The 27399-nt window shown below is 41.1% G+C and overlaps 1 protein-coding gene across 2 annotated transcripts in view; it reads left to right on the plus strand.

Annotated features, from left to right (window-relative positions):
- The first annotated feature begins 36 nt into the window (after nt 1-36).
- The window catches only part of cds1 (CDP-diacylglycerol synthase (phosphatidate cytidylyltransferase) 1), a 33222-nt gene continuing 5859 nt past the window's right edge, over nt 37-27399 (plus strand). The window contains exons 1-11 of one of the 2 annotated variants that reach the window (XM_082554697.1): nt 37-352; nt 12987-13144; nt 18806-18902; nt 19028-19125; nt 20682-20821; nt 23116-23174; nt 23965-24047; nt 24313-24400; nt 25891-25959; nt 26399-26551; nt 26858-26977. In XM_082554697.1, coding sequence (XP_082410823.1) covers nt 284-352; nt 12987-13144; nt 18806-18902; nt 19028-19125; nt 20682-20821; nt 23116-23174; nt 23965-24047; nt 24313-24400; nt 25891-25959; nt 26399-26551; nt 26858-26977 — 1134 coding nt within the window. In that variant the 5' untranslated portion in view covers nt 37-283. Of the gene's footprint in view, nt 353-12986; nt 13145-17707; nt 17869-18805; nt 18903-19027; nt 19126-20681; nt 20822-23115; nt 23175-23964; nt 24048-24312; nt 24401-25890; nt 25960-26398; nt 26552-26857; nt 26978-27399 lie in introns of those variants that run through there. The other variant, XM_082554698.1, reaches the window with a different exon arrangement.

Below are 27399 nucleotides of genomic sequence, written 5' to 3' on the forward strand. Positions count from 1 at the left end.
ACAGAAAGTTGTCTGTCCTTGTTCCGTGAGCTTGTCGGCGGTAGGAGGAGAATAGGGATTGCGGTCATAAACAAACACACGCAGTGGAGTCGGTAGTGTCTGTGGGGCTGTGCAGCAGCACTGGCTGACTTTCAGGGAAGCTGACCTTCTCGACCGGCATCGAGAAATCAGACCGGCTGAAAAAACCCGAACACGAAGAGCGGATTGTCTCCCACTCTCCCTCCCTCCCCTCGGAGTCGGCTTATGTGACACATTCACGTCCCGGCGGAGAAACGAGAGAAATATGACGGAGCTGAGGAAGCGAGGCGGAGGCGGAGCAGACCCTGACAGCGCCGATAATATCAGCGACAAGGTAAGGTGCACCTGAGAACGTGAAAAGACACCATTATCCGTGCGAGACCTCGCCCTGGAAACGAGTCCGGCAGGTTGTCGGAGGCTGAGCCGGGCCGGCCGGGTTGTCAGGTTAGCAGGGGAGCTACATAAGCTAGTTAGTTAGCCGCTTGGCTGCTGTCCGGTAATCCCGAAACAACCGAGACACGGTCACGGAAACGGCTCCGTGCTTTGAAACCACCGTTTGCCTTTTCGGTGTGAGCTCCTCGTCCTTTTCAGTGGCTGTCAGCGGGACAATTTCACAGTGTCACCGTGACACAGACTCATCAATGTCACTCCTGCAGGCTGAAAATTGGATTTGGATAATTACATTACAGTAAACAAACACGCAGAGATCGGAGGGCCTTTAAGCTTCAGTTTACTTTGCTACTCAACACGAGTGATTTTAAAGATTGTTTTGCAGTGATTTGACGTTCAGCTTGTTTATATTCATCATGTGATGTGATGGCTCCACTGATAAAAAAAAATCCTGTTATATAAACTATACTGTAGAGTAATAGAAAAATAGATTTCTCCATTATTGATCATCCTACCTGAGGTGTCCTCACTCACTTGGTTTGTGGCTTTACTACCAAGTAGTTTGCTTCTGCCCCAAATCCCTTAAAGTAGAATGAATTAGAATTTGAGGACAATGTGAAATTAATCTTTAAAAATAATTCTGATCTGCTCAAAATTAAGGCAGCACTTACACTGTAACACACAGCCGTTCAAACTTCAGAGATATCAGTGCAGTTAGGAAGACCAAGTGGTTGTGAATCAATTTCAGGTGCAGTGGTTTTGCAGATCATTGCTCTCTCTTCTCAGTCCTCCTGACTTTTTTTAGTGTCCTTGTCCTTGCTTGTATCTTGAGACCGTAGCTGCAGCCCTTTCATGTTGCACAGGTAGTCCAGGATGTGAACGGAGCTGCAGAAGAGTTTCATCCCAGCTGAAACAGAGGAGCAGTGCAGAATGAGGCGTCTGCTTTACAACAACTCGCCTCTTTCAGAAAGCGTGCCGTCACAGCTTGCAGGATATCCAATATCAGAAAAAGAGAGTCAGTCAAGGACTGTGTTTATGCTTCATCAGTGCCAGTGTGTGCACATTTTAGTCAAGGATCAACTCTTTTAAATATTTATCTTTGTTTATTATGAATGGAGAATTTCTTGGTGTTTCCTGAGGTTCTTTTTACCTTAGCATGCCTGAAATGTGAAGTTATTTGTTATATTTGATTTTTTGCCTTTCGTAACACATGTACTCCTGTGAAAAGAGAAAATGACCAGATAACTGACCAAAACAGTTTAAGTTTTTTTTTCTTAACCCCCCCTTTCTTTTTTTCCTCTATATGTTTAATAAATGATGAGAAATTCTGTTTTAGCACAAAAACTTGAGCTGTTTTCTCTTCATTTTGAGACTCTGGTCAGACTGAGGTTAAAATAACCATTATTGATTATTGAGCTCTGCGGCTGTTTGAATACTGCTCTGTGCTGCTGCTCAACACCCAACGTGTTCTTTATTTTGGGTCAATAAGAATCAGTTCCTCCTTTTCTTTTTGTCAGCTGGTTTTCCTTCTGTTGTATGTCACTTGTGATTTGTCAAAAATATCTGAGCCCTTTGTGAGACTGGTGCGATTGTTTCAGTGTAGTTTGTTGCTCACAGGTGTGATTCCCAAACCTAAGAATTACTCATTAGTAATTAGTCACTCATATGTTATATACATCTGTATGTGTTTGGTCCTGGTTACTGTTGCTTAGCTCAGCGTGTTTACTCGTTCTACCTCGCCTCACTCAAAGTGCATTCTTAGGGAGCAGCTGCAATCGGCCGTCTCGTGGAAGTCGACACAAGAGACGTACGAGAAGCAGGCGTAGGCAAAGCGTCACAGAAGACCCAATGAAAACATGATTTACCTGAGCAGAAAGGCACGCGTGTGCTGCAGTGTCTGGTTAGTTACTGGTTGGCATACATTCATAGTGATACACAGATAAGGTTAGCTGGAAATATTTGTCTTAAGGATAGTGATGTGAAGGTTACTTTGAAATCTAATAGTTTTATAGATCACTAGTTACACTGTTCAAATGTAATAACCAATGTAATCAAAGTCATGTGACCTATTTGAATACGTGTAACTACACGTCTCTTTAGTGTTTTAAACTGCACTGAAAGTGCTCGCATCCACCTGCCTTGGTGGTGGTTAGTTGGTAGCAGGCTTAAAGCAGTGCACGCTGATCTGATTTTACTGTCAGTTGAGAAGAAGCGCAAATTCAAACAAGATCAGCCAAAACAAGATGGCCAGAGTTTGAGTATCAAATGAATGAAGCCTGTCTACACAGAGAGACATCCTCTCCGTGACCGTGTCACCACAGCTTTGTTCACCTACATTATCCTGAAATCTTCTAAGATAAGGCGTTCCTGCACAGCAGAAAGCTGCACAGGAACTGTTATGTTTCGCATAACAAACTGAGTTTTAATTTCATTTTAAGATTTGTTTCCTTACTGAGTAAAATTGTTTATTCCTTACTTTAATTCCTGTCAGTCATGCATGTTGCTAGTTACTCTCACACAGTGCTTCCAGATCAGGCTAATAAGTACTAATATTGTCACCGTTTCGTAGTTTGAGTGCCACAATTTTAGTGTAACAAATCAAGACATCTGTCTGTTCAGGCTTTAGATTATAACATTATGATTCTTTCACACGCGCACACACTTTGTCTGCTCCTGCAGGTATTACAGCTGTCTGAAGATTAGGTTTAGCATTTATTTTAAAAACTTTTACATCTTAACTATGTGAATAATGCCATCTGCAGCTCGTGACTTCTCCTGCTTTGAATTTGAAATTTCAGCAGTTGCTAACCAGCTAGCCCTGGTGCTGACTTACTGTGTTGCCGCTGTGGTCGTAAATCATTCAGCAGCTTCTCAAAAAAGGTTCTTGTCCCCCTGCTTGGACGTGGACGTTACTTCTACTCCAGTGTCTCATCCTGCAGCTTTTGCAGGGCAGTCCTTCTTTAGCTCTGGAGATCCAGACTTCTGAAACTCACGCGGGCGGGAAACTGGTGCATTCACGTAAAACGATAACTACCATCACCGTGTGGTGGAGTTGGAGTTCCTCAACAAAGACTCACGAAATAGTGGGGGAAAAATGTCACATGCACTTGCCCTCCTCCGCCACGAACTGAATCTCCATCTCAGTTAAACAGTTTGTAGTTGTTACGTATGTATGTCTCCTTAACCTTTACAAACTCAGTGCTCATATTAATCTGCAGACAAGTCAGCATTTTAATAAACTGTGCGATGTTTCCGAGATGATGCAGCATCTGCAGTGGTGTGTCTGCTACGCAAATAGCCGCTCAGCCACGACGTAAGTGCAGCTCATGTTTGATTAGGAAGTCCAATTCCGGTGGCTTAAAATCTTCCAGTTTGAGTGTAAAGGAAGATGGATCGTGGGATCGGGATGTCTGATGATTCACAGGCAGCGCTTCCTGTTTTTGGAAACGAGCGCTCGAAGTAACTTTTGTTTACAATCCCTAATTTCACTGTAATTAAATGGTTTGACCAATAGTTTACCAAATTTAAGGATACTGATTTTTTATTTATTTATTTAGTTAAAATTTAGACCTGAAAATTTACAAACTGTTTTTTGTAAACGAGAGGTGAGATGAATATCGGCTCCTCTCCACACCAAACACCCGTTCCTGGCTGTTTTCTCCTTTTTCTTGGCACGTATCTGCAGATGGTGACAAATAAAGCCCTCATCAGTCAAATTACACCATGTAAACACCTCTGTAAGGTAACTGTGAGGCGTTCCTAATAAGAAACAGACGTGCAGATCCACTGGGTTTTAAAAGGCATGAGTCAGGCCTGTGTGTGTCTGTCTTGTTTTGGAGGTTAAAGGATCACTTTGCTGTCACACACCCTGCAGAAACACCCAAACAAAATGTCTTCACATGATCGGTGCTTTATGGAGTCAGCGAAAAGGTGTTTGTTTGGGGAAGCCAAGCCACAAATCCCACACGCACCCATATAGAGTATGTTTATGTATCCACAGCCTCTCTTTGTTCTCTCCAAAGCAAATATTTATTTTCAGTGGTTAGTAAGCAACACATACATCCTCAGTTGTGCTCAGTTCCGGTGTGGTCTGCGTTGTTTGCCGTGCAGGACAGTTAGCAGCTGCTCAGGACTCCACATGATGGGTGACCTTGGCCGGCTGTCTGCTGGCCGTCCCCGAAGCCTCCAGCAGCGGTGGCGGTAGCACCGGGACATTTAACGCTCTGCTGATTACAGCTTCATTTTTCTCAGCACTTGTTAGAAATGCTTTTGGACAGCAGGGCACTTTTTGCTCCAGCTGTCAGATAAGTTTGTTTATTTAGTGTTTATTTATTTGTTACTTATTATTATTATTTATTTATTATGACAATAATGTCGTAATAACTCCATGGCATGATCGCAGACTTTGAATCTAGCAGCGGTTAGATGATCAGAATCATAAAATCGTACCTCAGACCACACATACGGTCTGGTGTAGCATGTGCTCACTGTGTTTGTGCCACGCTTACAGTTGAAGAGATCTTAAATCACTCACATGATGTCAGAAAGTTTATTTATTTGCAACATTTTAGCCTCTGAAGTATAGCTGATTTTGAAAGTCTCAAAAACCCCACAAACTAACAGAAGCTAAGTACAGGGATCGTCCAGGATGTTGGGGTTGGTTCTGGTACAGTTAAATCATCAGAGGACTAACAAGTCAAGCTAGTAGCCTAAAAGCACAACGTATCTAGGACTAGGATACTCACTATGGTGACTAATTTACTTGTCATTTCTATGAGAGACAAAAATTAGGCTAGTCGACATAGAGAGAGGGAAAGTTGGGCGAAGCCACCTGGCACAACTGTATCTTTGATGTCTTGAGGCTTTGTGACATTTCTGCACTTGTAGCTGCCTTAAAATCATGCAAATAAAATAATACGTTCACCTGACTGGTATTTCTGGTCCAACTTAATTATACGTCTCTTCCTGTTCGAAGGACATTTTTCCTCCCCGCTGTCTCCACCTGCTTGCTCGTGGGGGATTAATTAGGGTTTCCTCTAATGTTACAGGATCTTTGCCTTGCAATAAAAAATGAAATGAAAAGGTGACAGTGTAACAGGCAGCCTCTTTTTTTCACCCATCCAGCTGTATTGATTTCTCTATTGAGCATTTCAGTTGCTCGCAGGCACCTCTGATTTCATGTGGCTCGCACTGCGTCGTGCTGCAGCGCTGCTGACAGAGGTGCAGCTGGGGGAAAACGCTACTTCAGATCAATAATTGTGGTGATTAGCAGAACTCTTTGCAGCACTAATGGAGGGACGTGCTGAACTGTGCGAGCCCACAGTGGCAGAAGCCTCCTACCTTTGACCAAAGCCTCGTGCTGCTGCTGTCTGCTGGTCAGGGTCTTAACATTGTGTATATACAGTGTGTTTGTTATGCGATTAAAGTTAGCCTTTACTGTCAATCCTATCTTGACATTCTCAGATACTTCTACATATCTCAAATCATCAATGCATCAAGCAAACACAGACCAGGAAGCTCCTTTTTATCTGCAGGATGCATGTTATTGAGCAGTATACATGCTTTTAGATATTGAGCATTTAATTTACTTAACTTAAAAAAAACATTTTGGTCTTTGTAATAGGATTGCTCTTGAGATTTTTACCATCTCATAAAGTACCACAGTATGAAAGCGGGAAACAAAGTGTGCAGCAAGTTGATGAGCCTGAGATTTTGTTAGATTCTTTTCCAGTGTTTTCTTTTTATTTTCTATTTCTATAAATAAGCAGAAACACACGGTGTCGTAGCCGTCATTTATTTTTTACCACAGTATCTGCAAATCTAGTCCATAAATACTTTCAAGCCCATCCTCATTTACCAAAGCTGAAACAGTGATTTCCTTCTCATTTCTGCTCGTGTTTGGCAGTTAATTTTCTCACAGCTAATTGGTTGGAGAAGAAGGTTGGAATGAGATCTTGTGGTTTTATTTTGTACTTGTTCAGCCGTTTATTAAGGCTGGCAAAATAGTGCAAAAATAAAAGGCAAAGATGAAACTAAACAATAACCTAAACTGCATGACCTAAGATTAAAGCATGAAAAAACCTGGAAACATGACATGAACATAGCAGACAACCAGACAAGGAATGAATGAAAACACACAGGAGGGGAAGTGGAAACACACGGAGAAACAGCTGACACAAATGAACATAACAACGTCACAGGGGAAGAGTAAAACTACACACACTGAAGATAGAAACACAAGACCTCTTCAAAATAAAACAGGAAACATAATGAGATGACATGACAACACGAACTCGACAACATGAGACACATGAAGGGCGAGTGAGACTTAAACACAGGGGAATCTAATAAACAATGAACTATAACAGCAACCTTGGCATAATAGAAATGAACTTAGATAACCTAAAGAACTTAAACATAAACCATAAACGTCAAAATATATTGATACTCAAAACGCTGGGTCACATGACCCAGGATCATGACATCCACATGTTAAAATGTGTTTGCACAACTTAAGTCAGGTGCATCTATACCCGAGCACCCAAAGCCATAGGAGAAAGCGCTGTATGAGTGGGTGAATGTGGCTTGTAAGAAAAGGTGCTTTTAGTCCTCAGAGTAGGAAGGAGCTGTACAAATACCAGTTCATTTACCATCTTGTCCGGTCTTTTCCAGGATGGTAATGCTTCTTTCCTGAAGGTCATGAGGGGTCACTGAATATTTTGATCAGGATTCTTAAGTAGACGGTGCTTCTTCATCTAACATCATCTTTTGAAGCTGTGGCTTTTCAAATAAACTTTACGTTGTTTTTTTACATTAAATTTGTCACCAGTTTAGCTCCAGATGTAAAATTCTTCCCACCTCCTTTAGTGGCTGCGCTAAAAACAGCAACAGCCAACGCAGCTGTTTCAAGTAGCTTTGAGATGAAAAAGTATGAGATGTGGCGCGAGCTGCTCGTCACTCGTCCCTCTTTTAGATCGCCTCCTCCCTCCTCACACTTGTGCAGCAGAGGCATTAATATCCAGGAGGAGGACAAAGATGACAGTGGAGGAGAGCTGAGCTGCAAGGACGGCCAATGAGCTGCTGCTGCTTGTGGCTCTAGAAAAACATGGGCATCCTGAATCAATGACGTTTTGCATACACCACCTGCTGTGGTTGTTTTCCTGTTTCATCTTTCTCTGTTATCAGGTTGCACATGTTCACTTCTCATGATAACAGGTACTCAGGATTAGGCTGACCCTTAGCGCAACTTGGACTGATATCACAGATATTTGCAGCATTGAAGGGTTTGACTGTGCAGTGATTACACAGCAGTTGGCTCGTGTTGCTGTATAAACAAAGGATTAACCGTGTTTGACAGTTTCATTAAGAAGCTCGAATACGTTCATCTAGATTAGGGCTCAATGTTGCAGCTCTGCATGTGGTCGTGAACAATGCTGAGGCCTGCTGCTCCATGGAAACGGTTTCTCAACTGTCGACAGGCTGACTCAGCTGCAGAACATGCCACCAGTCTATGGTCACTGGGCAAACATTGGTAAATGATAATGATGAAAGATTTTTTTCTAATGAAAAACAGCAGCAACAGTGTTTGCTGCTTATTTATATGGTTATATGGGTGACCACATTAACAGCCCCATGTTTTTATTCTTCAGCCTTGGCTACATATGAAGTGATTGACTTGCTGTGCATTGCTTTGCAGTAGTGAACAGCTTAATGTATTTACTACTCGCTTGTGTCATCGACAGTATACTTCACTCCCACTGCACAATTGTTTTTCAATTGCTCACCTTCAAGTTGAGAAACATTACCTGGCTACCTGTCTCGTGTTGCCTGTTATATTGCTACAAGTCCCCTTTAGACTCTGCTAGAGTGGCTTTGCATGATTCACAGTTTGTAATAATCCTTGTGTGTCCTGTACCAGGACTTGGTGCAGCTCCTAAATTCACCTTCTCTCTGAAACAAACTATTTAACACATTCCCATTTTAATAGGATCTTTGTTTCAATTGAACTTTCTTCTGATTGGCCGCCTCTCATAAACGGAAGGTTTAAACGGCAGGTGGGAGGGGCTTCTGTGCTCACAGCCAGAGCTCTCTGCCTGAGATGGCCATATCTGCAACATCATACACAGCCAAGGGTAGGAAAAGCTGTCTGAAACAAAGCATTACTAAACTACAGTGAAGAGACGCGTGACAGGTTCTCTATAACTAAACTGGAAATTTATCAGGTCGATAACAGTAGTATGATTAGAACCCTAATATTATGAGGTAGATAACAAGTTATATTGTAATTTGATTTCAGATTATTCTCTATTCTCTTTGGTCTTCTGAGTACTGAAAACATGATTTATTTATTTATTTTTTGACAATCACAATCAAAAACATGTTTCTGCATTTAAAAATGAACAAATAGTTTGATATCAGACCTGTTACTGTTACTGTTTCCATCTTCACTCTGACGTTTCTTTGATTCCAACAGATTTCCACGGGGGAGGGAAATCGAATCTTTTACACTGTGCACTAGTCTATGGTGTGTCTGCCCAAATCTAATTTTATTGTAAAGTCATCTGAGGCTTCAGGAGTGCAGTGGAGTGAAAGGAAAAGCAGCTCAGTGTTTTCTTCTGTTAGTGATTCTGCTGCGGGGATGCCAAACGAGGAATGGGGATTAAAATACTCCTGTTGTAGCACAATTCAAGGGAAAAAGCTTGACAACAGCATTAATCTCATTGTGGTAGTGATTAGGTAATTATTAGTCGTCTAACTAACAGTATTTGGGTTGTGTAGATTTACTACGCCTGTGGTGGCGTCTAATCAAACATGATAACTGCTCTTATTGCTTTGTGATGGTTACTTCTATGTGACAGGAAATTGTTAAATTCGACAGTCTGATGTGCGTCAGCTTCAGTAGTTTGAGCCTGCTGATAACTCCTTGGTTGAAAACTGAATGAGTCTTATTGTCACTTCATCGTTAAGCCAATGTTCCAGAGATCCGGTTTTAAACAGTGATGTTTTTATTTCCCTTTTTAGTCAAGATTTGCAAGCTGCCCTGCCAGGTAGGCAGTGTTTCAGTCTCCTCATTAAAACCTGAGTGGATTTCTACAATTACACCTCTCCTGCCACGAACGGCAACTTAAAGTGAACCCAGAGCCTGCTCCCACTTTCAGTGCTTTCTCAGTTAATTACATCTGGCCACGATCAGGGACCTCATTTCCAAACGAATACCTCCGGTTTAACCCTCATGGCCCTGCTAACCATATTTAGCAGCGTTTGAATAAAAACAACCATGAAAGGCAAAAAATGGCTAAGAACATCACCGAGCTGCTCGGGTGGATAGGACATCCTAATCCCCAGATAGATGTGTGAGCTGACTTTAAAAATAGCTTCTTTTTGTTATAAGACAGACCATGACTGATGTTGACGAGAGCAAAACGGCTTCTAGGATGTCACTTAGAGGAGTTTTCCACATTAAGCCTGCTAAATCTGGAAATGCATAATGTTCTCTCAGTTTGTTCTTACTGACTCAGTAAATTGTAAATGAGGGCTAACTCTCAAAGATGTCTCAAGTTCCCAAAACAAAGCTTCCCAGGAAGTCTGTTATATTTTTTGTCCCTGCAGTGTTGAGGCATCAGCTGTGTGACTGTGGGTGCTGCTCACTGAGTTTAAATCCAGATTAAAGATTCATTATCAGCTGTAAAGATGTTTGCTTCAGGGCAGAAGCCTGTTAACCTCGCAGCACCAGGTGTAGACTTTCAGCTCTCTGCTGCCGAGCCAGTAAGGCTCCTGAGATTGTAAACAAACCTTTAAGGTAGGGCTGCTCAATTAATCGAATTTTAATCACGATTACGATCTGGGCTTTCAACGATCATTAAAAATGACTGAGCCGATTATTAGACCCTCCCTCATGCTTTACTCTCGCGCTGCTCCGTGTGGTAAGTCAAGCGCACCGCTCTCCATTTCGAACACGCGTCACAACAATTAAGAGGACCCGAGGGAAGCTCGGAAAGCTAAGCAGAAGTTATTTGGAGAGGAGAGTGACTGCCGTTGGTTGAAAAGAGGTTAAAAAAAAAACTTCAGTGGTGTGGAAACATTATGGGTTGGCGGAGTTAGACGTGGATCAAGTAGACACAGTGTGTAAACTTTGCTACGATGTAGTAGCTGCACCACAGAGCAACACTGCAAAGTTGACTAAACATAGATGTTTACATTTTTCATTTATTTCTTATATTGCAAACATTTGCACTGTTATCAGTATTTGCACACTATTTTATATTATTTTTTAAAGTCATTATTCAATACATTGTTATTGTTAACCCTTTAAAGCCGGTCAGAGCAGCACACTCCGTTTTGCGTAACTATTTTTAAATCCCTGTAGAACCTGAACCGCGTAAGCTAGCGCAATAATTTGTTTTGCATATGAAACCGGAGGAGTTGTACTTACATCTGATGCCATCAGCTTGTCCTCGGTCACGGTTTCCTTCCACATAAAGCTTTGCAAAAATTGCATAAAAAGCGCTTGCAGGAACAAAAACATAATATTCCAGAAACACGCTTTGCCGATCCATCAGCTGTTCCTAACACTTCCCACTTTGAAAAAGACATCAACTCGAACTATCGCATTTCCTGCCCGAAACCGGAAGTGATGTCATTTTTGCGGAAAATGTAGTTTTTTACTTGTAGGCCTTAAGTAAAAAACTATACTATACTATACTTATACTAGTGTTTTTATAAGTCATGTTTGACTCTATACTTTTCTGAATAGTTGCTGGGATGCTTGGAACTCGAATTGCACTGCTGGAAATAGTTTATTTTGATGCACCTGCTGTTTTCTTTGCAAATTTGCATCATAGGATTGTTTTTTTGTTTTTCCTGCAGTATATAAAAATTGCTGTATCTCCAAAATAAAACTATGAAGACACTCAAAATAAATTTCCTGTTGTTGTAAACTATTTTTTGCAACTTTTTTGTATTTAAAGTTTTGAGGGATAAACCTCTTAAATTTCTCCAAGTAGAAATATATGTAAACAAAACAAAAACGATTTTCAATTTTTTTGTAGTTTATTGCACTTGTTTGCAATTAATGTAGTTACTATGGACTTAATGCATACATATTATTAAAATATGGGCTATAACAGTTGTATTGATGTATAGCAACTTGAAATGCTCCCACAAATGGCACTACAGCATGTACAAAAAAAATAATATAAGCTCTGGCGGACTTGGTTCTATGGTAGGTCTTAAAGGGTTAAATAAATATCGTCAAATAACCGTGATCTCAATTTCAGTGAAAATAATCGTGATTATCATTTTTGCCATAATCGAGCAGCCCTACTTTAAGGGAAATTTCACTCATTATCTTGGTTTAGAACATCTGTCATATTCAGGACAGGAAAACAAATTACTTCATAGAAATGTAGAATTTGTGGAGTTAAGTCTACTTTTGTGAACATTTCTGTATGTTATAGTAAATGGAAACTGTTTACAGTAGTGTCCAACATTCTTGAGTCACCATTAGGCTTCAGTGAGCAGTAGAGGAATCACCTGAAAGGCGAGATGCATCTGTCGGGTCTTTGCTGGATTTTTCCTGTTTTGTTTTAGATGGTGTTCATCTGATGTAGCAGGTTTTTCTAGACCTGCTGCTTCTTCTTTTCCCCCTCATTTGTCCAACTTCATCAAATTGTTTTTAAAGGGCCCGCTGCACACCGTGCTGAGTTTAAGACTAATAATGTATTTTTGCAGCAGGCCTAAAGATACAGTTTAAAATTGTCTATTGACTTAAGTTTTCTCTTATTTGTAGACAGCACTGGTTCATCCTTGAGTCAGATGTCTTTCTTATGCTCGAATGCTTCAATCAGCTTAAAAAACAAAAAAATGTCTTTGAAAATTCTCATCTGCAGGGACTGGACTGGAAATGAGTGAAAAAGCAGCCACAAATTTAAAAGCTCTCTGAAAAGCCTGCAAAACTGTTGCACAAGAGCAGTGGGAAAAAATACAAGTCTGACTCCTTTGAAAGAAAATGTAAAGAAGTGGGTGGTGGCTGAAGAATTTTGGACAGTTTAATAATCTTAATCTCTGTGACATTTTCACAATCCTAATCTGGACCAATCACGTAATCACAGCCAAAGTCACGAGATGGGGGGAAAATCTGATGCCGTCGTAAACGTAAAAACCAGCCTAACATTGAGTGACATGCTGTGAAGTGTCACAACTGTAGCTCAAACTTGGGAGAGAAATGCGTTAGTAAAAGCTTAGTTACCTATGGTAACAAAGAAATTGTTGTTGAGATGTGTGTCCTTTATTAATGTATAATCCTGTTTGACCGATCCAGCCTCAGAGGACACAAACACCAAGTCTGCTCTGTCTCTGTCCTCCCCTGTAGGGGCTAAACTGACCTAATTAAAGTGCCGTCTGCTCAGCCTCATGTTGATGTTCTTAGTTTAGACCTGACTCCTGCAGCGTTTACCTGTTTACCCATTTCAGGAGCTCTCAGTGTAACTCTTTCATGATGAGATGTCAGAGACCTGTTTGTCAGGTGCAGACTTGCTCTGTCTGAAGTCAGTATTTGAATATCTCTGTGTTCTCGGCAGGAGGCTGATGGCGATGACAGGTTGGGGCTGGCAGGTGACGCAGAGGGAGAATGTGATGGCGACTCCAAAGCAGACACTCCAGATTATCCTCTCTCCACAGCAGACACAGACAACACTCCAGAATGCCTCAACAAAGCTCTGGAGGGGCTGCCGCCCAGGTAAACAGTCCTCAAACGCAGAAACCCACATGCCAGAAAACATTTGTGCTCAAAGCGTGTCTTTTTGATATCCGTGCTTATAAATTACTCACAATCCCACAGCTGAGCTGGAATGCAGAACCACAGGGGTATGATAATATTAACACGTAGCCAAACTAGTTTAAATCTCCGCATGAGAGTCTATCATAGCTCAACAAGCTTTGTCCAAGATGGTAGCAATTCATTAAAAATGAATGAATAGTGTTCTATTGTTTAACTGTAGGAGTCTGTTTATGGTCTGTCAGAAGTAGTTATAACAGTGCAGATGCTCTCTGGGAAGATATTTGGAGAGCTGCAGGTGATTGTTGGCATAAAAAGCGGCAGAAATAGTTACAAAGTTACAAAGAAGTTCAAAGCAAGTGAGGGTTTTTATTAATAGTAGGGATAAATGTTACTAGTTCACTAGACAGTTATTATGCTTATGTTCAGCTTTATATTCTTATGTTTGGACTGTTCAAAACAATCCTTTTCTTTCTTTGTTGTTTTTGTAAAATAAGAAGCCCCTCACTTGTCCTCTGTCTCAGGTTGTTTAACCTCCCTTCAGCTTTCCTTTAAGCTCACCTTCTGAGAGCAGCTCGTAGGGTTGGAACCAGAGATGACCATATTAGGGATTTCCACTCTGTGATAACATATAGAGGCAAGAGCAATAAAAACTAGGCTAGCTCAGCTGAAGTCTGAGGTTTTGGCTCTCAGGGACTACTTATACATGAATGTATTTTGCCTTTTTTAATATTCACCATTGGATACTAGAGGTGGGAATCACCATACATCCCACAATACGATATTATCACAATACTTAACGCACGATACGATATTATTGCAATTTTTTAAAATATTTTGCCATATTCAGATTCTGTACATAAAGGTAAACTTTATCAATATTCATTTTATCTAATAACAAAGTCTCGCACTCAGTCTTTCTCTCATTTCAGTTTTATTGTTGACAAACTGAACGGTTTGTATTACAGTCTAGTCCAACTTAACTGAATGCAACCATCTGGTACAATTATAGCTATTCTGAACTATGCAATATGAAAACTATGCAGCCCCTTCAGCAACTGAAGAATTTGAAAGTAAATTAAAACAAAATATAATTTTACATTAAATTAAAAAGTTTTAAACTTAATTAAAATAAAACATGTCTTAAATTAAAATAAGTAAACTGTCATGTTTATTGCTGCCAAAAAAAACGTTAAACACATTTGGACAGTGTCAGGATTCTTGTTCAGAAAAAGGAGCTGATCAACATGCTCTGAAGTCAGAGCATGTTCCAGTCCACAAAAACTTTTTTTTGTAACAAAATATCGATTTCTGCTGTCCCTGTATCGATACATTATTAGCAAACAAAATATCACCATACTACACAGTATCGATTTTTTCCCCCACCCCTATTGGATACAGTGCATATCTGGCAGAAAAATGAAAAAAATGAATAATTGTACTTTTAATACTTGTACCCCTGCCTTTTAAAAAAGCCATTCATATTTTATAAATGTACAACACCAGATAATTTGACATATAAAACAAGAATAGTTATTATTTTGAATATTTTCAGGTGGCTCTTAAATACACACATATACTAACAGTGTTCATCTTCCTCCATTAGATTATGTTCAGTTTTGACTTAAAAAAAAGACTTGAAATAATCATTAAGTCATTTGATTATTAAGTATAAAGTATAGATATCCCTGTGTATACAGTGTAAATATAACAGATCAGATCAACAGATCAATATAAAGATCAAATTCATTCTAAGTGCAGTGAATCGTTTGCATGTTGGCTGTTCTGCTGTTCGTTGACACAGTTTAAAGATTTCTAAGTGCGGCTCAGGTGACCTGATGAAACCTGACGTGCATTTTAAATGTTCTTCTGCTGTAATGTTCAGCTGTAAGAGGCAGTTTTCCCTCTGAGTTATGAGAGCACCTCAGTGAGGTGATTGTTTACCTTTCTGGTATAAATGTAGGTTAATTTGAGCAGAAATAGATTCTTACTGTTTGAACATGCTCTTATTAATGCAGTGAAAGTGAATTTGCAGCTATTTCAAAGAACTCAGTTCCAAGAGTTCAATAAATTACTTTGTGACTGCTGATAATTTTAATTTGACATGTAATCCCGACTGATAAATTATATTTATGAGTTGGGACTCTTTTATTCAAAGCGAGTGGCAGAAGCGATGGCACAGAAGGTTTGCATACGCCTACAGTGATTATGTTATAATATATGCAAATAAACAAACACAGCACTGAGATGGCTTTTAGATCTAAAAGCTAACCTAGTGGTGAGGTTTGCCTGGAAAAAAATCCACATGACCTTTTTTGTTGGTACTCATGTCAGTAGCATGCACTCTGGTACAATGAAGCAGGCGGAGCACTGCTTTCTGTTTGGTAAAGAAGAAAATGTGATTTTATTTTTATATACAGGTCGTGTATACAGTATAAACCTCTGTAAATAAGCAGGAGAAATACCTTAACATATAATAATATTTTGTGATAATACTCTTTATTTATGGGCTAATGTGGTGTATTTCGAGGTAAGACACTAAATCCTGGTGAAGTCTGGGAAACACATCGAAATCTGGACTTTACCCCTGTAATCAGTAAAGGAGCCACTGATATATAGTTCTTGCACTATGAAAATTCCTTGAACAAGGAGGTCACTTACACTTTGAACAGGTTTGAGTCCTCAGCTCCTGAAACAGGTCAGCTTTATGGTCATTTGGTCACATTTCAGTAGAATTGACAGTGTTTGTGTTACACTTACAACACAGCGCAGGTCTAAACTTAAAGCTTAACGTTCAGACTGTGTTTGGTGCATCTTTGGGAGTTGCTTCATCCATGTTAGTGGCCCTAAACAGCAGAGAGATGCATAATATTTGATTTCACAAGCTCCCTTGGCTCAGCGGCAGCACCACACACCCTACTGTTACGCTTCGTGTGCCTGGGAGCAGGTGATGCAAATTGTGTAATCGGAGAGCACATTATACTTTCCCACTGAATTATATTTAGGCTACGTTCACTCTGCAGGTCTTAATGCTCAATTCCGATTTTTTGATCAAATCCGATTTTTTTGTCTCCTCGTTCACACTACAAATAAAATGCGACAGCAAACGCGCTCTAGTGTGAACGCTCAAAGCGGCCCGCATGCGCAAAAGAAGACGTCACACACAACGCGCTCTGTTTAGACCAAGAACAAACAGTATTGTTTGACTGATGGCCGTTAATATAAAGACTTCGGACTTTACGTTTCCCAATTTTTGCTTTAAGTTATTTTGTTATTTACATAATAATGTAAATAACCTAATAATGATCCTTATTGCTGTTTAAGAGAGGAGCGGTGCTTCAAAGGATAGCTGCAGATTTCTGTCAGAATCTGCAGATTATACAGTACAAATAAAATGTTTACGTTGTCTTCCCAACAGTTTCACTGACATCTACACTGGATGGCTAGGAAGCGTTCGCGATGTCTTCTCGGGCGCTGATAATTGGCTTCAGTCTTGTGTCGGTGATGTAAAAGGCGGATTTAATGCGACTTGACCGTTCAAACAGCAGTCGCTTTCTAAAGCATCGGATATGTATCGGATTCAGTACCACATACGAAAGTGACCCAGATCGGATTTGAAAATATCGGATTTGCGCCGTTCACACTGTCATAGCATGATCGGATATGGGTCACATAGGGTCAAAAAAATCGGATTTGATGCGCTTTCGCCTGCAGTGTGAACGTAGCCTTTGTGACTCATCGTTTTGTGAGTTTGTGAGAAGAATGAAATCTGCATTTGATTTTCTAATGGAATATTCTTCTCGCTCTTATTTTGAAAGTTCAGTAGCTGCTTGCCGTTCATTGGCCAGGTTGCTGTTGTGGTGGTCTTCAGTATAATTCAGTAGTCCATGTTTTCTCTGGAAATGCACAGCAAGCAGAAGAACCTGCAGCAGGAGGAGAGCTCACACATGAACATAGCATCCGGGCAGAACATGGACTGCTGTAGTCCAAGATGGTGGAGTTCATCCCTGGAGAGCAGCTGTCTGTATTCGTTTCATTCTGGTGGACCTGGCACATACAACATGTGCAAATAAGTGATTTTTTAAAAACTACACAGGTGTTTTCCAAGCAGACTCTTCCAAACATTACTATGACAGTTAAAAGCAGTCGTTCATGGAGTCTGCAGAGTGAATGATTGTTTGAATGAGTTTAATAGAGCTGGTGCAAACACTGCTTGTTGCTGTGTTTGTGAGTGAAACAAGTATTTTGTAGGTTTAATTATCGTGTGCGCTGCGGCAGTCACTGCCACTGTCTTGGGTTTGTCTGGATCAAGTTGTCACTGAATGTTTGAATGACAAAACTCATTGCTTTAAAACATTAATGAAGCTGGCAAAGCTACATATCCCATGTCTGACATGCTCTTTATATACAGATGAGGAGTGGAGGATGTGAGCAATGAAGGCCAGGTCACAGGGCTTAAAGGCTCACGAGGGGAGAAGCGACTAATCCCTGCAGACTGACCGTTGGAGCCACTGTGCTGCAGAGAGAGAAGGAAAGGACAGGAGGAATGAAGGGAGACGAGATATTCAGAGAAGAAGACTCAGATGGAGGGAGGGGGAACGAGCAGTAGAGTGAATCAGAATCAGAATAGAGAGCAGACGTATGGGCTGAGCAGAATGACCCGGCAGAGAAGGATGGACTCGAAGGTGAAAAGAGAGGGAAGGGATGTAAATGCAGCCAGCGCGATGGTGGATGGAGTGTGAGCACAGCGCAGACTGGAAACAGCAGCAGCTTTTTTTCATGATGCAGCTGTTTTTCAGCTCCATTCACACGGCGAGCAGCGGGCTCTCTGCCCTGCGTGGCTGCTGTGCAGCTCCCTGATAACTGCTTTAAAAAAGGACCCGGCTTCTTTCCATAATTGCAATCATGCTGTGCTTGCAGTGCAGGTAGTGCTGCTAAAACATAAAGCTGAACATAAGCATATGTCGTTAGGCCTTAAAGACCAATTACCACTAAGCCTTAGCCTAAGCTACTACTCGCAAACAACATATGCTAAACATCTTTATGCGCTATTAAAAGCAGGCCTTATTTGGGCCAACTCATTCACCACATGAATGCAGATGTTACAGCAAAAGTCATAATCCCTGGAGCTGTATGCAGTAGCCCAGTAAACCGCACGTAATGAACTTAAAATGTCAATAAATGCATGTAGATGACAGTGAGGTGTCAGGGTGAGCTTCAGGCTGTTTTTGACCATAAAGCTTGGTTCCTGCACGCCAGCAGTCAGATGGGGTAAAGAGAGCAGCAGGCGGCAGTGAACTTGGACGCCATGATGTTAGACATAACTGCGGCCAACTGCAGCCCGGGAGGGTAACCCTGAGTGATAAATGGTTCACCTGTAGCGACCTTATGAATTTTACTGATATACAAACAAGTCATCATGAAAATTCCTGCACAGCACCTCGATATTCTTAAGAAGCAAACTGTGGACTGTCATCTTTTTCCTCCTTTGACTTTCAAACCAGTGGCATTTCATTCATTTTGAATGAGAACTCAAAACGTCTTTAGTGACTTATTATATATATTATTATTAATTCTGTATAATATATTATTAATTTTAGTTCTAATTTCTAATCTCCACAGATGGAAGAACTACTGGATACGAGGCGTTCTGTCTTTAGCCATGATCTCTGGCTTCTTCCTCATTATATATATGGGACCTATTGCTCTTATACTTGTGGTAAGTGTCGTCTTTGTTCTGTACCGTTTTTGTAAAAACACAGAATGAAGCTCATAGTTTGAATCTGTTGCTCGTGGCTGAACTTTGTTCTTATGTTTCCGCTTTGCTCCCATCATCTGACCCAGGTCATGTCTGTCCAAATCAAGTGTTTCCAAGAAATTATCACCATTGGCTACAGAGTTTACCATTCCTATGACCTGCCATGGTTCAGGACACTAAGCTGGTAAGGAAAATGGGTTTCACAGAAAAAGAGCTGATACTTTGATGTATTTTGAACAGAGGGTTCCTCTTAAATGGATAGCTTGTTTTCTTTGAAGAGGGGATGCATGAAGTCTTTATCCAGTAGTCAGTGCATTGCCCAGACTCTGTTTGTGGACACGTCACTAAACCTTAAAAGGCCCATTGATTGGTAAACTGTATGTAGTTATTTGTGAAAATTAGTTTAGATCTGAGCTAACCTGCTTATCATAAACTAATTAATGCAGCAGCTAATTAGACCAGCAAACTATATGTTCGGTAAGATTCTCTTTTTTTATCTGGTAGCTTTGGATGGATATAACAGCTCAAGTTCAGTACAGTCTGACAGCTAAACCCCTGAAAATGTAACATGCACACAGCCACAGCGACATCGTCCACGTAAAGCTGTGAGTGAAATGTTTACACTGTCGCCATGTTTGTGTTTGAGAGTTAGATTGGGACAGTGCACATTCATTCACTAGTGTACTGTTGAGCTGAAGGGTTCCTATAGACTTCTATTGCAGCTTGAGGAGTCGCCCCCTGCAGGCCATCAGGGGAAATACATGTCAAAGACATTGTTTATTTACAGTCTGTTAACCATCTAATAACAGTTTTTATTGATCTAGAGATAACATACATGCTTGTTTTATAGCCTCGAAGGGGACAGCACATGTGCTTTGACTTGTTTTGGGAATAAGCAAAAGAACAATAACAGCAGGATTTTGAAATTCACCGATTGTCACGTAAGAAGTATTTTTAATCTTTTGTTCTTGATCTGATGGCTTCCAGTTCACGTCATGCTTTCACCACTTTTATGCAGTTTTACATAAACAAAATACTCCCAGATGTTTCTCCTTTAATAAAAACCAGTAAGTGCTATGTAGAAAAACAGGTTTTTGTGTCCCCAAGTAGTGTATTGAGGATTAAGGACTATTAGTACACTCAACATTATCAAAAGAAAAATAAATAAATTCCAAAACTCAAATACCGAAGCCCCCAGGCCATCTGAATGTTAGCTCTATATTCATACTGAGCTGTCTTTCTGGTATGTAAGGAGATTTAATAAAGTCCCATTTTAAGCCAGCAATGTTTGTGGCATCCACACATCATTAAACTCTGCTGTGCTGTCAGAAAAACGCTGAGTCAAGCCAGCTTCTTCTGCAGTTACTTTCTCTGTCTGTGCAACGCCTCCTTTCCCCCATGACGACTACTTTGCTCCTATTTTTGTTGCAGTGTTTTTGTTGTTACTTTGCATACACAGCACACACCCCCACGGGATGCGACATTGCAGCCGAGAGCAAAGATCACTGCCATGCTGGAAGTAAATGAAAGCTAATTGAAACTTGCCCCTTTCATCAAAGCCATCCCTCATAACACCATGCACGACCAAACAGTGCAGGTCAATGTACAGTGGGCAAGAAACACTGGTAGACACACAAACCCTCTGACCCACACGGGCAACAATCCCTGAAACATACTGAGGAAACGGATATCAAAGCATGAATGTAGAGGAAAACTAATTCCCTTTGTTTTCTGCCTCAGGTACTTTCTGATTTGTGTCAACTACTTCTTCTATGGAGAAACTGTTGCAGATTACTTTGGGGCTCTGGTACAGAGGGAGGAACCTCTGCAGTTCCTGGCTCGATATCACCGCTTCATCTCCTTCGCGTTGTACCTCGCAGGTGAGTCTCACCTGTTGTATCTCCATAAACACACATGCTCTTTGGCCCTTAGTCTCTCACTCACGTTTTCCTTACGGGGGTGGATTAGGTTTCACAAGACGCAGCTTTTACTCAGTAGAGTTCAGTTACAAATAACATTACTGGGGAAATAAATTGAACAAAAGCAGAAACAAAGCTCTCGGGGAGCTTCTTGGTATAAACAGACTAAACTGATTTACAGTGATACAGCTTTTTCTTTGGTGCCTACATTTACATTTATTGCTGCCGGATGTGCCGTAAAAGCACAAATATTGAGGTGTGGCTTTTATCAGCATGCTGTCCCCATACATTATGGGTAAAGAGAAACAGCAACTAACCAAAAAAGCCAAGTGTATAATTGTAGTTTTCTTTTGGAAACCACTTGTGATCTTAGATTCAAATCATCTTAATAAATTGCTAAACATAAATTAATTTATCAATATATGTTACGGTTTTTTCCCCTGTTTGTACTGGGCTGCCATGAGCTGGGGAACTTTAAAAATTTGCATCAGTTGTGGAGATCAGCTGTGAACTGAATCCCATGCAAATGTGTCACATTTATAATTTGTAAAATAAAAAAGTTGCCACAAATGTGACCCCTGTTTGCTAAACAGAAGGTGAGGCTTCAGCCTCTGTGTGATCTGAAGTCAACGGGTCTTTTTTTTGCCTCCCTGTTTCCTGTGTTGGCAATTACAAATGAAAGTCTAGTGGTAAATTTAGGAGAGCTCACGTTGCCACGTGGCATAAAGACCCATTCAGATGAGAGGCAGGGGAAATCTCAGTGAGACGGGAGGAATGCACGGCGTCTTGTAGCTTGGCCGAGAACGGCTGAGTTTGACCGGAGATATCAGTAAAATCGAGTAAAAGAGACTTTGTTTATCCTGTGACTGCACAGCTCAAATCATGAGCCTGGAGGAGTATTTCAGAGTCATGCAAAAGCCCTCTTTGCACAGGATTAGTATTACCAGGAGATGTTAATTAACATTCATATGCCGAGGGCTGAGCCCACTGAGGGATGGCAGATGTTCTCACTGAGTGCTGCCATGCATGTTTAACCTTTTTCATCTTTTGGTATTTCACTCTGATGGATTCCACCTTACTCACTGGGGCCCGATTTTCACTTGATTACTTTTATTAGTGGAGCTCTGATTGGGGAAATATTGCAGGTATTTTGTGTTGGAATGGATATGTTAGATTCACACTGGGTTAAGGCTACAGATGATCTCCTTAACAGTGAAATAGAGTTCTTGGAGTTTCCTGCTAAGTAGCCACTAATTTCAATTTCTATCTGTGCTGAATAAAAGTGACATTTTTCTAACAAACTATTTTGTAGAAAAAACTGTCCCATTTAGGATAAAGGCAAGTGAATCCCCACTGTCACCCCCCAAAATAAGCTGAGGTAGGAACCTAACCCAACGAAACAAACTGTGGATTTGGATCTTTACACTCCTACTGTTCTTGTGTAACTTTTAACGTTTAAAAACACTGACCCAAAAATGGACCAAATGCAAAAGCTGCCTGCAACCCCCAGTAAAGACCCGAGGCACTCGGCATGCTTGTGATGATTCTGTATTAACTGGTACACGCCTCGCCAGCTTTCCAGCTGTCTCCATCTGTCGGTACCGGAGTCACTGAAATAGCCCGAGTATCATTACCAGATAGTTTTCAGCCTTCCTGGCACTGCCCCTCGAGCCCACTGCACCACCCCTCATCTGCAGACCACACCTCCACCACACAGCCGCTGTGTTTAAATAAAAACAAACATCTTCGTGCATTCATATTGTTTTCAGTGTTAAGGCCAGTGGAAAAACTAAAGTTTTTTATTTTATTTTAATCTGTCTCTTAGTAGCAAGCGCAGAAGTGCAGAAATAGCTAGGTTTAGAAATTAAGATTAACTTCTTCTTTACAGAACAAAGTGCAGTTTAATGTAAGACGAGCACCATTTGGCATCTGAGACATTTTGAACTACACATGGTCTTCTTAACCTGCCACAGTACCAACTCTGCAGAGGGTCTGTCCTAGAAAAAGCTCACACACAAGCTCTCAGCTGCACCAAGTCTTGGCTCAAATCAGTGTAACATCAGAGTTACCGAAGGTTAAATGCCCAGAGACTTTCTGTGAAGGAAAACTGAGAAGTGTCCAATCACAAGCGTGTCTCCCACATCCCCCTGAAACACTACATCATGTGTTATGAGTCTTGATATTTTTGATTATAGCGTACACTTGTTGTTCATCTTGGAGTAAAAACTGACAGCATGTCGTCTGCTCTTTCACAGGTTTCTGCATGTTTGTGCTGAGTTTAGTGAAGAAACATTACCGCCTGCAGTTTTATATGGTGTGTATCAGCCAAGTAACCATCTACTCCTCTGCTGCACCACTAACCTTCTCATCCATCCCCTCTCATGGCTTCCTGCTTCTTCTGTCTCACTCAGAGGAATTTAGAAACTCATCTCATGCCTGCGGAAGGCTTTTTAGGTCGTGTTTGTCATTAAATGTTATCCTGCATTAGCTCTCTGTCCACACCGACACAGCGTTTGATCCCAGATGAGTGCAGGACTTCTGCAGTGGCTCCAGCTGTATTTCATTTATGTGCACCTGCTTTGCTTATTTCTGTCTGTAGCCACCTTTATGCTCCACATTTTATCAACTAAACAAATTTTAATGACTAACTTAATTTCAATTTTAATGTTATCTCACATACAAATTTATGCAAATTGCTACAAATAGCACGAATGCAAACATTTCTCAGGAAAGGCGGCCACAAAGGGAAGAGCCACCCTTTCTTTCATCCAACATGATTGTTTTCAGGCTAAACTGCTCATTGTATACTAATATTTTAGAATGGTTTAATTGTGCTGCTGTCTTTGTTTCTAGTATTGTAATAATTTAGTTGCATGCGTCTCCACAGGAATCAGTTCTCTCACTGCTGCCTGCTTTTCTTTTGATGTTTTTCACATTTCTGCACCATCTGATCTGCTGTGTGGCTCTGTCAGTGCCGTCCAGCATGTCCGCCTGTCCTTCTGTTTGTTTCCACTATTTCTGACATGATCCGACTTTCTGAGCAGGCACGGCTACATTCCAGTGCAGTGACACTGTGGTGTTTGTGTTTGTGTTTGCCATTCCAGTTTGCTTGGACCCATGTGACCCTGTTGATTGTGGTAACTCAGTCCCACCTTGTCATTCAGAACCTGTTTGAAGGAATGATCTGGTAAGCAGGACAAAGAAAGACTAGAGGAAACTGCCCTGTGTCTGACTATCACTGTTTTATATGTTTCATCGCAACTGTGTGCCCACTGTCGGAGTTCGCTTTGTGCAGGCTTCTTAAAAAGGCAACAGTGCATTTAAAAATTAAGTCACACCAATAAAGTTTTAAGTAAGAGGAAAAAATAAGTCATTAGAGGGCAGAAGCATTTTTGAGCCAAGTCAGATACTGATTCTTACCTCTCATCATCGCTGAAATTCCTGTTTTTCAGGTTCATCGTCCCCATCTCCATAGTGATCTGCAATGACATCATGGCCTACCTGTTTGGGTTCTTCTTTGGGAGGACTCCACTCATTAAGGTAAATTAGAAATGGCTTTGAATTTCTATTTCATGCTGATGAAATTTAAGGTATGAGAAATTGGAAAACTGAACCTCTTTTCAGTGGATGATCTCATGGCGACTATGTCCCTCATTTATATACAGTCTATAGATGAGACCTGCAGAAGCTGTTGTGGAAAACATACGTAAAGAGAGTCTCCCTTCAGTTTGTTAAAGAGTTGCTTTCATTGTGAAACACAGCGTGAGCTCAAAACTAATAAATGTTCAGCGTCAGTGGTGATGAATGTTTTATCAGACTCATGTGCCGACTGCTTCACAGTCTGCCTCAGTATCAAAACAGGTGGTTGAAATTTGCCTCACAGGGCATCTGCATGGAGATCCAAGTAGTTATAATAAGGTCAGGTTGGATTCTCCAAGTACTGAGGAGAGATGCTCCAGTGTTTCAGAGGAAATGTAATTCATAGCAACAGTAACTAGCCAGTGGGAGAAATAAGCATTTGATTGTCTGTTAAAGTCATCATTTTAACCACTTACCAAGAAATGAGCCAACTATGATTCAGTGGTAAGTTTGCTTTAATAGTTTAAGGTAGAAAATGAAGAAAAACGCATTCTCCAACAAATTACTTTGTTTTAGGGATTTGAGCCTCTCAGAGGACATGGTGTAGTACTTGGTGGAGTAGCTGTTGTGGGCAAGCACGGCTGTTAAGAAGTTCTCGTAGTCAGTCCCCAGGTTCGTGCACATCACAGCAGAGATTTTTAGCCACTGCTCTCTGCAGAGCCTCTCAGAGTCTTTAAGGTTTCTAGTTTCTCACTGGGAGACACAAAGCTTCTGGGCTCTCTGTGGGTCCAGAGGCTGACCGGGCGACTCCATGGCCTCCACATGCTGCTTCTTGGGCCACTCCAGAGTGAAGGAGGTTCTTGTTAAAGATTTTTCCATCTTTTTCCTCAATGTGATGCAGCGGTCTTGTGCTGTGGGTAGGGGGGGAAAAAAAGCATGGAAACATGCCGTAGTCGGCATTGTTTTCCCTTGAACTGTGCGGAGAGGACTAATGCAGACGATTCAGTTTGGTCTCATCTGAGTCATTCAGGTGTTCGCTAACAAACCTGAGTCAGGCCTGAACATGGGCCTTCTTGAGCAGGGGTACTTTGCAAGCACTTTTCAAGCCGTAACAGCTTGGTAGGGAGTCGATGGGGGTCAAGTATTTATTTATTTCCCTCACTGTAACTGCAGCTCTTCCAGGCAGCATTGCTATCAGACTCATTAAAAACATGCACTGTTAAAGCACTGAAATAGTCAGATACAGGTCTTGAACTGTAAATCTAATGGATGTTGAACCCTTCATCATCTGATGACAGCCGCTGCTGCTGTACAGACTCAGCAGATCGGAGCTGAGGGCAGAAAAAAAGATTTATTTGAAATCACGAGTAGTTTGTGGTGAGACTGAGTAAAAACCACACGTCATGTTGATGTGAAAGAAGCCTTGTGTTTGTGTTTCTCACGCCCCGCAGCTCTCACCCAAGAAGACCTGGGAGGGTTTCATCGGAGGGTTTTTCGCCACTGTCGTCTTTGGCTTCATTGTGAGTACGCTTCTTGTTTTTTACATTTTTGCTTTGACTCACATGGTCAGCATTTCCTGCTATGCAGAGCTGTTTATGGAAGCAGACAAATCAAAGGAAACATAGATGTTGCCTTTCTTCTGCGTTGCTACTGTAGATAAGGAGCAGCTGTCGCCAATCTGTATTTCACTGTTAGGGTTGTGATTGTTGGCAGTTTCCTATCACTCTTACAACTGCCAGGACATTTTTATAAAAGTCACGTGACTCTTAGTCACAGGAAAAAAATGTGAAATATGCTTGGATGTTGTTGGAATTTCGATTTTTTTGCAATTTAATGGCAGTCGGGACCAAAATAGCCATTTTTCAGCCTCATTTTTTTCGATCACGATTGTGCTTCACATTCGTTTGCATCTCACAGGTGGTTGTTTCAGAAGCTAATGTTTCCTTTGCGTTCCCTCAGCTGGCCTACCTCCTCTCTCAGTTCCAGTGCTTTGTGTGTCCCGTGGGCTTCAACAGTGAGTCAAACAGCTTCACAGTCGAATGTGAGCCGTCTGACATCTTTGTGATGCAGGAGTACACACTTCCCACTGTGCTACAAAACACACTGACATGGGTAAGACTCTGTTCTTGTCTTTCTTTAGGAGTCATAATCATGACGACATTAAGAGATTTTAGAATGAACTCTAAAGTCTAAAAGACCTATGCAGTACTCCGCCTGAAATCATCAGAAATGTTTTGCAGATGCTACATTATTTAGTTTATTTCTTCAATGCAGACAACTAACACGATGTCATTAAAAGTGATGCTCATGGTCATTTCCAGCTCCAGATTTTTAGTCTTGCTCTGCAGATCAGATTAAAATGGCTTTGATTAAATAACTTTTCAATATTTGTTTTGTCTCTTCTTGCCTCTCTTGCAGAAAACTGTCAACCTGTATCCCTTCGCGATCCACAGCATCTTCCTCTCGTCTTTTGGATCTCTCATCGGACCGTTTGGCGGCTTCTTTGCCAGCGGCTTCAAGCGAGCTTTTAAAATCAAAGTAAAGAGCATCTCCGTTTCTTCTCCGTGCGTTCACTCCTGTTTATCTGTTTGTCAGCGGGATTGGATAAGAGGCCTAATTTTATTGAGTTTGATGTAAATGTGGATCATGGACAGAGGAGGAACACATCTCTAAATATTCTGATAGGAGGGCTGAGCGGATGTGCTCTCTGAGGGCCTGTGTAGTTCATCTGCTTTCATCCAGGATACTCCAGGGCTTTTGTTTCACACTTTCTGTTTGATGCAGTTTTTTGTTCAATCTGTTTTCCAGGTGAGATTTAAGTGTTGTTAGTTTCTGCGACCCGAGTGAGTGGTAGTAGTTAGCTGGAGCTCCAGCTCATACACTCACTGTCACAGATTAGTATTAGAGAGAGCGACGGTTGAAATGTTGCAGAAACTGGTTGGACCACTTCAGCTGTGTTT

Source organism: Aulonocara stuartgranti (genome assembly GCF_965226115.1).
Source record: "Aulonocara stuartgranti genome assembly, chromosome: 12".
NCBI classification, from domain to species: Eukaryota; Metazoa; Chordata; class Actinopteri; order Cichliformes; family Cichlidae; genus Aulonocara; species Aulonocara stuartgranti.